Source organism: Coptis chinensis, chromosome 1, assembly GCF_015680905.1.
Source record: "Coptis chinensis isolate HL-2020 chromosome 1, ASM1568090v1, whole genome shotgun sequence".
In the NCBI taxonomy this organism is placed as follows: Eukaryota; Viridiplantae; Streptophyta; class Magnoliopsida; order Ranunculales; family Ranunculaceae; genus Coptis; species Coptis chinensis.
Genome location: NC_141456.1, coordinates 83,581,419 through 83,592,708, shown reverse-complemented (window position 1 = coordinate 83,592,708; position 11,290 = coordinate 83,581,419). Strand labels below are relative to the sequence as shown.

General features: G+C 35.7%; 1 protein-coding gene and 1 long non-coding RNA gene across 3 annotated transcripts; one reads left to right on the top strand and one right to left on the bottom strand.

The window, feature by feature from the left end:
• Positions 1–208: 208 nt before the first annotated feature.
• LOC147525514 (uncharacterized) lies at positions 209–1,016 on the bottom strand. Its single transcript, XM_086579578.1, has 2 exons — positions 413–1,016; positions 209–315 (listed from the first exon to the last, which is right to left on the bottom strand). Exons 1-2 carry the CDS (start codon positions 1,014–1,016, stop codon positions 209–211), a joined length of 711 nt encoding a protein of 236 aa, XP_086435704.1.
• A 5,168-nt stretch (positions 1,017–6,184) lies between these two features.
• Positions 6,185–9,330, top strand: LOC147525513 (uncharacterized). 2 transcript variants are annotated; one of them, XR_015198221.1, is made up of 6 exons: positions 6,185–6,340; positions 6,446–6,579; positions 6,877–7,044; positions 8,362–8,517; positions 8,703–8,772; positions 9,112–9,330. It is a non-coding gene; the product is annotated as an uncharacterized LOC147525513 (long non-coding RNA). The 2 variants fall into 2 exon arrangements; XR_015198222.1 differs by having other exon boundaries at positions 8,362–8,545.
• Positions 9,331–11,290: the final 1,960 nt, after the last annotated feature.

The following is an 11,290-nucleotide window of genomic DNA, read 5'->3' as shown; positions in this document are numbered from 1 at the left end:
TTCCAGAACTCTGACAGCCCCACCAAATAAAGTTGATGACATGAATGGTGCAGAGATTCGTGTCCTCAAACAGCCCCACCACCGGGTCCATACGAGCAGGATAAAACTGGATAAAGGGAAATGTTATCATATGTTAGAGCTTCAGCAGCTTCTTGCAAAGTAGCAACAGCCATGCAACTCGCAAAACCTTTCATGCCAAATACAAGCTTCAATCATATTCGTCATCATTTGTATCCTCGTCTTCGTTCTCCTCCCCATCCCCATCTTCGTTCTCCTCATCGTCGTCGTCTTCGTCCTCTAACTCTACATCCAATACTGTAAATAAAAAATAATGGAAAACGTTAAGTTTTAGAGGCAATTGCGTAAGATAGGATACTACGAATTAAGCTTAAGGAAACAATATTATACTTACTTGGGCCCTTCAATCTGTTTGGATTTTCAAGACAATTTCGTCTGTCATGGTTAACACCAACTTTGTTACAATATGTACATCTCCTCTCTGTCTTTGCTTTGGCTTTTGCGCATGCTTGTTCAAGACCACCTTTTATTCTACCACTGTCCTTAGTTTTCTTATAAATCTTCACGACTTTTTTTCTTCCTTTTGTTTGGGAGATGTTAGGATTCAAAAGTAAAACTTGGGATGGGTCATCAAGTGGCGGTGCTGAACTATCAGCAATGGTGCATGAATTAACAACTGAAACACCAGGGTCAACTTCCTTCTGTTTCTTGAGCTCCACTAACAGTTCTTGCAGTCTTTGTAGCATTAATTGGTAAGCTGAATCAGTTTTCGCAGCTTCATAAACCAACTGATTAGCAACCATTTGAAGTCGAGTAATTCTTAGTACCTCAGAGTTCTCATGGCCACTTACCAGTCCACGATCATACTCAACTCTATACTTATTTGCCCTTTTCATCCACCTCTTAAGAATAAAGAGCTCGGGAATCTCAATATCACGACTCTGAAATACCTTTATGAGGTGTCCCAAGGTATCCCCAAAAACACAAAAGTTTTGCATTCACAATTACTTTCTTTTGTCGCTGGGTTGAACTTCACCTTCCATTCACGCTCGTCACCTGTAACTCGCGACTTATAAGTGTAGGTTTTGTTGCCGTCAGTACCTTTTTCATCATCATGCAGGACATACTCAGTTTTAGCTAACTCGAATTCTTGCTTGAACCTATCATACGCATTCCTTGTATATACACTTGTTTCACTCTTCAAGAGAAATGAATTACTGCCTACAATCTGATTCGAGTGTTAAGTAATATAATCCTCTTTTTTTTCTCTTTCAACAATCCTTATCAAACACTTATCATTTTTCACTACAAACTCTCTAAGAGTTGTCGTAGATGTGAAAAAGTTCTTGTAAACAGAATTCATGCTTTCGAATGCCCTGTGAGTCGGAAGTGCGGCGATAAAAAGTATCCAAGTGATAAACTGGAACCCATTTGTGTCGAATCTTGTACATCTCTTGAAGTCATTCATTCTCCTCCAACTTAAAACTAGACATCAATTCTGCCCACCTCCTTTTTCAAACTCGAGGGAATAAATATTTGCGAATACTGGTGTTTGAATTCTTTTTGAATTTTGACTTCCGGTAATAATAATTTGGAAGTTTTTCAGGGGAACTTCTTCATAATATGCCACAGCAGAATCAGGTCAGTATTAGGAATACCGCACCAACAATGACTAGAGTCATAGCTCTATCTTGATCTCGTGATAATTGCAGATGGGGCACGCCCGCCCATAGCTCCAAGCCAAGTCTCAAAACCCACTGAAAAGAATCTTTTGTTTCATCCAAAAGTAGTGCACAACCAAATTGGATTGATTGCATATGGTGGTTAACTCCAGTAAATGGGGCGAATGGCATTTCATATACATTCTTACGATATGTGGTGTCAAAGAAAACCACGTCACCAAAATATTGAAATTGTGTACGCGACCGACCATCTAGCCAGAAAAAATTAATGGCCCTTGCTTCATGATCCATCTGTATTGCATAAAAGAAATTAGGATCCTCTATACTTTTCTTCTTGAAAAAATGAAGCACCGAGGTAGCATCACCTCTCACTAGTTTCTTGTATTCTTTCGAGGGGCCCAAATGGTTCCAACAATCCCTATCATCAAAACCAATTTTGTAACTCGTCAAGTATATCAACAACTTTATTCACAGGTACACCACCGTCACGAAATGAGTAAATCAACATCTTAGCTGCAGCAGGCATATTTCTATTAACAGGCATACGCATTTTTTTTGCTAGACTAACCAGGTTGTGATTGTGCTCGCAAGTAAATTTCATCACTTTCCAGATTCCACTATTTTGCTTTGTCACCCTCATTGAAGCAAGGCACCCACATTTAACTGTATTTGTGTTTCTTTTTCTCACTTCTTTCTCAGTTCCATCCACATTCTTATTTTTTCCTCCTCGATCTCTATAAACCCCAAATCGTGAGCAAGTCATTTGACAACTACTAACTTTATCCGAACAAGAAACTGATTTTTCAGAGCTTCGAATTATGGGACTAAATCCAAACAATTTTCCGTAATCTATATAGAATTGTTTTGCAGCTTCAAGAGTTTCAAAACACATTCCCAAACATGGTGGCTTCACAATTTCCACTTCCACTTCAAACTCCGGAGGTTGAACAGAGGAAGAAAATGCCATAGAAGGTGCCGCAGAAGACTCGGGTACTGCAAATAAATGTGTCCACGTCAAAAAAAAAACAAAAAAACTAACACGGTACAATAATACAGTATTGAATTCGTTGGTAGAAATCGAAAATAAAATTCAAACATTAGCTCACCTGAACTATATTCTTCCTGCTCTCCGACTTCATCAATCAATATTGAGTCGTCCATCTACAGTAACAAAAAATGTCAAAATTGTGGAAACAAGGGCATTGTGAACAAAGTATAGTAGCAACTACAACTCAAACAAATTGTTATCCATTTAAGCAAGTCACAAGTGTAAATGTATAATAAGGCTAGTCAAGAAAATGCGTAAGGAAATTCAAAAACTATATCTGCTGTTGCCTCAAAAACCATTCAAAAACCGAAATTAATTTTCTTATCACTTATTTTGAATTTTCAAAGTCTATCCAGTACAATTAACAGTTTCAGCTAATGGTACAATAGAGAAATTGTACCCTCAAAAGAAATTGTAACGCCTCAAAAGAAAACAGTACGTTAATTGTACCCAAATTAATAGATAAAACGGTACCCAAATTAATAGAGAAAACAGTACCCAAATCAATAGAGAAAATGGTACAATAATATTTTAAACAAAATATAGAAATTACCTTTTGTGAAAGAAGCACACAGCCCAAAGAGATTACCCTCGTGAATTATGGAGGAAGAGGGTAGAAATTTTTTGGAGAAGAATTCTCGATGTAATTTTTTGGAGAAGAAGGTAAACACGATTTTTTGTTTATTTCATGTTTTTTGTTTCGCAAAATTTTGTTTTTCTGAAATTTCATTTATTTCGATTTGGTGGGATAGAGTGGACTATGTCCGTAGGATTGGCAAGAGATCAGTTGTGTTGATGCACGAGATTAGTGGTGTGGATACACTGTGTCCACAATGTGGCTACAGTAACTGTGCCTCTATCCCAATATATATATATATAAGGATGGAAACAATGTGTAGAAGCAAAAGTAAAGAACAAGGTTTTCTCTAGTTACTTAATATGAAGACTCTATTATCTCAGACTTGTCCATTTTGAATATCCATTTCTTTCCTTCTTAAACCATCTCCTAATCCCCGCAACACCTAATAAAGACCTCTACCTCAATTAGGAATAGGTTAGTGTGATAGTAAGTGGCAGATGTGCTTGATCGACTCCGGCTTCCTTGTGTGTCATTGAGATTGTAAGGTAAAGTATGCCCACTGCACACTGGAGTAGCGAAACTTGAGCGGAAAAATCAGAGTGGTTTTTGACTTGACATTTATGTGAGGACCTACTTAAGGACGCTATTCCGAGTTTTCATAAACGAACCTGCTAGTGCATTTCATAGTATTACTCATTGTATATATGTTATTCATAGATGATTGATTATTATGCATATATTAGCTTAGGTTTCGACTTGATTATTCTTTATTCATTGCTAGTGAAATATATAGATAATTGGAAGCATAAATAAGGAAACAATAGTTTTATTTCTTAGTCGTTGTAGTATAGATGAAGTTTGTGAGTACTTTCACTGGAAAACTCTCACGAGGCTATAACTCGTCCGCCAGAGAATTCCTAATGGTTTAAGGTTTTGTTAGATATGGTCAATGCAATCGCACTCGGCGAAACGAGATTAGTTAGAACTCCATTTTTGGTCACTTATGCTAATTTCTCATATTTGTTTGAGGACAAGCAAAATGCTGTTTGGGGGTGGTTTTATAAGAGCCCAAAACTGTAGTTTTAACCCCTTAACAATAATACTTTTAGACCAATTATGCAAGTAATAAATAAGAGTTAATGCTGATTACGTGTTTTTATGTATTTTAGGCATTGAAGTCAATTATGTGAAGAAATGTCCCACTTTGGCGAGATAAAGGAGCAAGGGTTGGTTACTAAGAAGTTCTGTGATTAAAGGCCAAGATTCAAGAAGAAAAAGCCTTGGTAAAGCCTGGTCAAAGCTGAATAGCTAAAGTCAACGCGGGAAGAAACACCACACAAAAGTTAGCAGAACTTCCGAAGACCGTATCTTTGGACTCAGGCCTCAGAATTGGGCATACCTTATGTTAAAACGACCAACTCGAAAAGATCTTTCCAATGGTCCAAGCCTTGACCCAATCAGAGGAGGAAAAGTAGACAAAAAGTCTGTTGAAGTCAAAGCCAGCTGAAAAAGGCTCTGTGGACTGAAGAAATTGGTCTTTGGGCTCGATTTTCCAGCCCAAAACATGGCTCCTCAGCCCATGCAAGAAAATGTGGATCTAGTCTCCTCCATTTCCACACATAAGACTTAGCTCTTAAAGGAGAATTATGAGGTTGCAAGTAGCCATTAGAGCTTAGTTTTAGATCTAGATTTTTAGATTGAATTAAATTAATTAGTTTTCAATCATACTTTTAGATCTAGATTTTAGTTTTCATTCCATTAATTAGTTTTTCATTACCTTGTTTTAATTTAGTTATTTGAATCATTGTTTTATTATTCATTAGATCAATAAAATAGTTAGTTCTTCATAATTTCGATTATTGATTTATTTAAGTACTTAGCTTTAAATTAAATTAATTGTTTGTTATTCATTTCTTAGTTGTTTAAATTCAAATTGAATTCTTGAGTAGATTGATATAGTAAAGTTATAATCTTTATATTATGTTTTATTCAATTTCACATGGAAATGATAGTTTGATGAATCAAGGCTAACCCTCCATTAGAGGGGTTTGATGAAGCCTTGATGAAAACTTGATTGTGTAGTGTAGAATCATTGTAAGAGTCTATTCCACTCTAGAAGGGAGTTGATTCGCCATGAGAATGGGTAGAATTTCCTCACATGCTAGTCATTAGTTGGTAGAGATTGCCATGAATGATTAGGGATTAGAACGACTAATTCTTATCGTAAGAACGTAAGAATTGGATTACAACAATCTATGCTAGTTTATTGAGTTGGATTCAAGGTGGATTCAATCCCACCTAATTCTTTATCTAGATTCAAACCTTAGTATTTCGTAGCATTTCGTAGTTGAATCATTATAGTTAGTATCTTGTTATTTGAACTATTCGTAGTATAAATTCCACACCATTACTCTCACTAACTTTAGCTAGGACTGATAATATTAGAAAACATTGAATGCTAAAGAACTAGGAGTGGAACGAATCTTTTACTCCACTCTATTTCGATAGATTCGAGAGTATAGAAATCTTTGATAAATTAGTCTTCGTAAACACTACACCATAACTGGATTTTTGTGACAAAGGCTTTTGAGGATTTGTGACGCCAAAATGGCGTCAGAAATTTTGTGACGGTAATTAGGCGTCAGTATTCGGTTTTTAACGTCACAATAAATCAAAAAGTTGTTTTATTTTTCTTTAGATAATTCGGGAAAAAATAGTGACGGCATATAGGCGTTAAAGTATAAATATTTTAGCTAATAAAATATTAAAACCAACGGCACGTGTTCGCATGTGCCATGAGATGAGGCGTCAAACCCAAATACTGCGGGTTTCTTCTCGAGCTCAACTCTCTCAGTGTTCAACACAACAAAGAAAGAAACCCTTCTGCTTCTTCTCCAACAAACTAGCGATACCTAGGGCATAAATTAGAAAAAATTGAAAACCCCCACTCTCACTATCCAACTCGTGTCAACAATTTTGCTTGAAATTACTGAGCAAAAATCATCTAAGAAGGTCAGTTTCGAATTTTTAGTTTCAATTTTGCATTGTTAATTTAGTTTAATTACTTCTCTTCATCAAATTGAAATCATGCTAAAATTTTGAATCTATTCAATTCAGTTGGCGTGTATTTTTTGCTAGTGGCTGGTCATACCAATTAGTGTTCATCATCCCCTAATTTCGACGAAGGTGAATTAAAGGCGGCAGTTTTGTTTCGGCAATTTTGTTTATCCCAACATCTTAAACAGAGGCAGGTAAACTTGTATCTTTGTACTTATCTATCTCCCCCTGCCCGTCTCTCTCTTCTAGGACTTTTAATGGTTGGTCAATCCAAAAACTCTCTCGCTCCTTCTATTTAATTCATCAGTCGATCAAATTTCGTTTTACTTCATAATAAAAGCGGCGACATCATCATTTTGATATGTGTTTGGTCACCGCTTGCTTTGAATCATTTGATTTCTGTAAAGGTAAAATAATTCTTGTTCCTTGAGATGATTTTGTTCAAGGTTAATTTTTGTTTGAATATCACAAATGGAGAAACTGACTTCTAGGTACAGAAATCTAGAAATGATGGTTGGTCGGTCACCGTGAAACGATTGAAGTATTTAGATCTAAAGCTTCAAAATTTCTTTACTGTCAAGCCATTAAACGATTGAAGTATCCGAAGGCAAAGACGCTGAAGAAGGAGCTCGAAGATGCGATTGATTTAATGGAGAAAGGTACTGACGCCATAAAAGTTTGTGATTAATTTGAAATCAAGTTAGGGTATTGAAATTTCTAATTTACTTAGTTCGTTATTCTAGTGTAATCTAGTTTGAATTCATTAATGTTTGGTGTGAAAAAATTGTAACTTTACTGTCATGCGTGATTGATTGAATTCGGTCAATTTATGTTTACTTTCGTGTTATTGGACGGAGGATTTTTTTCATTTTGTGCAGAAAAGTTTGAACAAGTTTTGCAGTTGATTTATTTTTTTCTTATTTGCTTATAGAAATTGCTTCTTTTTTGTATGGTTGGGTATTCTGAGTGGTGTTTGTTTAGTTCTGGATGGATTTCATTTTGGATTTTTTGGAGCGGCTCTGTTTCTATGGGTAGCAGAATAAGTTTTGGAGTTCTCGAGTTTCTGACTGAAGCTTATGCAATTACAAAACAAGCATCAACAGCTCTAAGTTATATCCATTCATGGAGCAAAATACAAGGCCAGATCAGAGCTTGTCAACAATTTATGGTAGCCGAGGGCCGGATTAGGTAGAAGAAACTAGAGAACCAATTGAAACTTGAAGCAAAGCTTTGCGAGCTTGAGGTAATGACTTTTATTCATGTCCGTTGGTTAGTTCTTAGAATCTCTATTCACTCGAACTTTGAAGGCATGGGTTTAGGGGACTAGTGACGTGGTTTGCATTGTGTGGACTGGTGGTGCAGTGTGTGAACTGGTGGTGTAAAGTGTGTGGTGGTTTGCATTGTGTGGTGGTGGTGCAGTGTGAACCGGTGGTGTAAAGTGTGTGGTGGTTTGCATTGTGTGGACTGGTGGTGCAGTGTGTATGTGGATTGTTGGTGTGCAGTGTGTGGTGGTGGACTAGTGGTGTAGTGGTGTGACTGGTAGTGCAGTGGACTGGTGATGCGGGTACTACTGCTAGCTAGTGTGTGAGTGTGTGCAAGTGGTGATGTGAGTGTGATTATGTACCATTAGGCACCTAGCTCATGTGGAGAAGCTAGCTGGTTTTACGACTTGTGTGGAAACATAGATACTCTATATTGTTTGTTGAATGTTGGTTGGTTGGGCTATCTGTGCTTGCAAATAAAAGTTAAGAAGTTAGTATATATAGGATGTTGTAAGAAGGTAGAACATATATGTTTAGCATGGTAATACTTGAATTCTATTCACAATTATTAGAAGGTAGGGATCAGTTCATCCAGCTCTTATTATATACTAGAATTTAGAATTGTTACGGTGACTCTTGAAAAGTCCTTTACATGGAAACACTATAAAATCTATTTTAAAAAGCAAACAGACAAATTGATGCTCTTCTCTTCAGGTTTTGCATATTGATTGTCTTCAACTTCAGAACATGTGTTCTTAATTCTATGTCATGGCGAGGATTGGTAGTACTCAGTTAAACCCAAGAAAGGCTCTAGGAGCTTTAAAGGACTCCACAAAGGTTAGGTTGGCAAAAGTGAACAGTGAATACAAGGTGATTTCATATCTGCACTATCTAATTGGTATGTTTAATTATGTCTCTTCATATCTGCACTATCTAATTGGTATGTTTAATTATGTCTCTTCATATCTGCACTATCTAATTGGTACGTTTAAGTATGTCTCTTGTAATTGTTATGTGTTTTTTCAGTTCCTCACAGCTGATACTCTTTTTTCCAGGAACTGGATATTGCTATTGGAAAAGCCACAAACCACGTTGAACATATAGCAAAGGAGAAGCATATGAGCAGTGAGTGAATTTTTTTCCTGAGTTCATACTCTCTAACATACATAATGATAAAGTTTTTTTTTTAATGTTATATTTACTTCTAAGTTTTTACTTACTTCTAAGTTTTGCTTGTTCTAATGTCAAAAGTTCGTGTTTGTTTTGACAACTATTTTAACCACTATTTTAATCACATTAATCTGCTTGCCTTTTGATCATTGTCCTATTTTAATACACTATTTTAATTAACTTCTTAATAGTTTTATAAAATTGTAAAAAAACTTTGATCAGTTTTGTATGCTATTTTCATTGTCCTGCTTTGCATTTCATTAGTTTTGTTTTGTGCCCGTCATTCTGCTCCAGCCATATACCCCATGTGCTCCATGAGATTGCAAAGAAAATTGATCTGGCCTACAAGGCAGATGTGAGTGTGTTTGTAGTGTGGTGGTGGTGTTGGCACGTGGTGCGAGTGTGTGCTGGCAAGTGGTGGTAGTGTGGTGTATGTGAGAGTGTGTGCAGGTGGTAGTGTGTGAGTGTGTGCAGGTGCTAGTGTGGTGTGTGTGCAGGTGCTAGTGTGTGAGTATGGTGTTGTGTGTGGTGTGTCTGTGTCTTTATTCTTTGCTGCTGCGTGCACTGCTTTGCTGTCGCTTGCTATTCTTTGCATAAATTCTAATTTCCAGCTCAGGTAACTACCCATTGAATACTTCATATATATATATATATATATATATATATATATATATATATATATATATATCCTTATGATTAAAGAAGACTTACCTAGTTAATAGGGGTGTTATTGCTCAGTATGTCTCTATTACAATAAGAGAAAAAATAAAGAGCTAATACTTTTTTATGTATCACCACTTTGAAGTAGTTGTGTTTTGTCTTGCTCACAAGAGCTAATTATGGTGTTTGTTAGGTTTTGTTTCAAATGTTTGAAATTCTGTTACAGGTGGGTTTAATGATTAGAAACGAATGAGGGCATATGAGAATTGTAATCAGGACTTGAAAATCAGTTGGTTAGGTCTCTTACACATAAGTCAGCAATTGTTTATTTTAATTGTTGGGAAGTGTTGCTGGACTACGTTATTCTCTATTTTTGGAATGTTCAACTCTCTATAATCCCAAGATAAGTAAAGCTAACTTGAAGAACTGTCTTACCATTGACTTCATCAGTTTTTGTTCTTACATATTGTGACATTTAGAAATTCAGATCTAGTGCTTAGGGGTGTCTATTGAATTGTAAAAAGTTGCAAGTAGAAATGTTTAAGTTTAACAGGAAATAATTACTTTCCTTTAAGCTTTGCAACCTTCAATGTGTAGAGAAGGAACAACTTTAGCAAACCTTTCATTGATAATCAGACTTTATAGCTTGTCTTGATCATGAAGTGTTTTGAGGCAAGTACTCTTGACATTAGTATGTTAGAGTAGTATGCTGATTTTCTAAAAATTGGACCTTTTGTACTTTGTAATCAGATATCGATAGCAAAATAGGCTTACCCACGTGATGCTTTGTTTATATGTAGTACTCTTGACATCCGAAACCAAAGGTTTTGAGTTACCAACGTACACAAGTATTGTAGTATGTTACCAACGTACACAAGTATTGTAGATAATTAGTTGGGCTTTGAGTTATCCCTCGTGTATAGAAGATAATTAGTATGTTACCTCACCATGGTTGCTTTATGCTTTACCTTTTTGCGCAGGGTTTTAAGAAGTTGCTCAATTACTGGCCCAATCCCTTCATACATTGGAGAAAGAATGCTAAACATCAAGAAACTGTAAGTTTTGTATATTGGTAACACTAAATGTAAAGGTGCATTTGCTTCTCTAAACATCATTTTACTGGCCGCAAGAGTTTATTAAGTTTTCAGCATATCTTATGTCTTGTCCTTGGTTAGCAATTGTCATATTCAATATATATACTTAGGTGAGATATATATTTTCTCGTTTTTATTAGTTCATTAATGAAGTTTTCTTCGTTTTCTTCTTTCTTTGTGAAGGGCAAGTTAAGAGTTAGTTCTTTTCACTTGATGGGAGCTTTGAAGGTGCTTCATTTATGCTAGACCTTGTATACTTGCGAAGAAGATGTACCTTGTAGTTGTATATTGCAGAAGTGTGAAAATTATCTGATAATAATTTTGAGAGATATAGAATAAATCGTGATTGTTCATCTTTATGTACTTTGTAGACTATTTCTGAAATGTGAAATGGATTATTTGGCAATTTTGAGTTATAGTAAAATTTTAATTGTTGAAGGTATACTTGTGTATTTTGTGGATTAATTGGATTGTTTTTAAAACAAGTTGTCTCAAGGACAGTACTACAGTGCAAAATGATTGATCATATAGCAAAATAATAATAATTATTTTTTTAAAAACTAAAACAAATTTACTGACGCCAAAATGCCGTCACAAATCTAAAATGTTGTCAGAAATTTGTGATGCCAAAACGCCGTCACAAATGGGAAAATGTTGTCACAAATTTGTGACGCCAAAATGCCGTCACAAAAATTACTGACGCCAAAATATCGTCACAA

Bases quoted from the DNA above. Each gene is read 5' to 3' on its own strand.
- LOC147525514 (XM_086579578.1), bottom strand. From the start codon at position 1,016: ATGCAAAACTTTTGTGTTTTTGGGGATACCTTGGGACACCTCATAAAG. The intron at 316-412 runs GTAAGTATAATA...TTTTATTTACAG, and splicing joins AAACAGATTGAAGGGCCCAA to TATTGGATGTAGAGTTAGAG.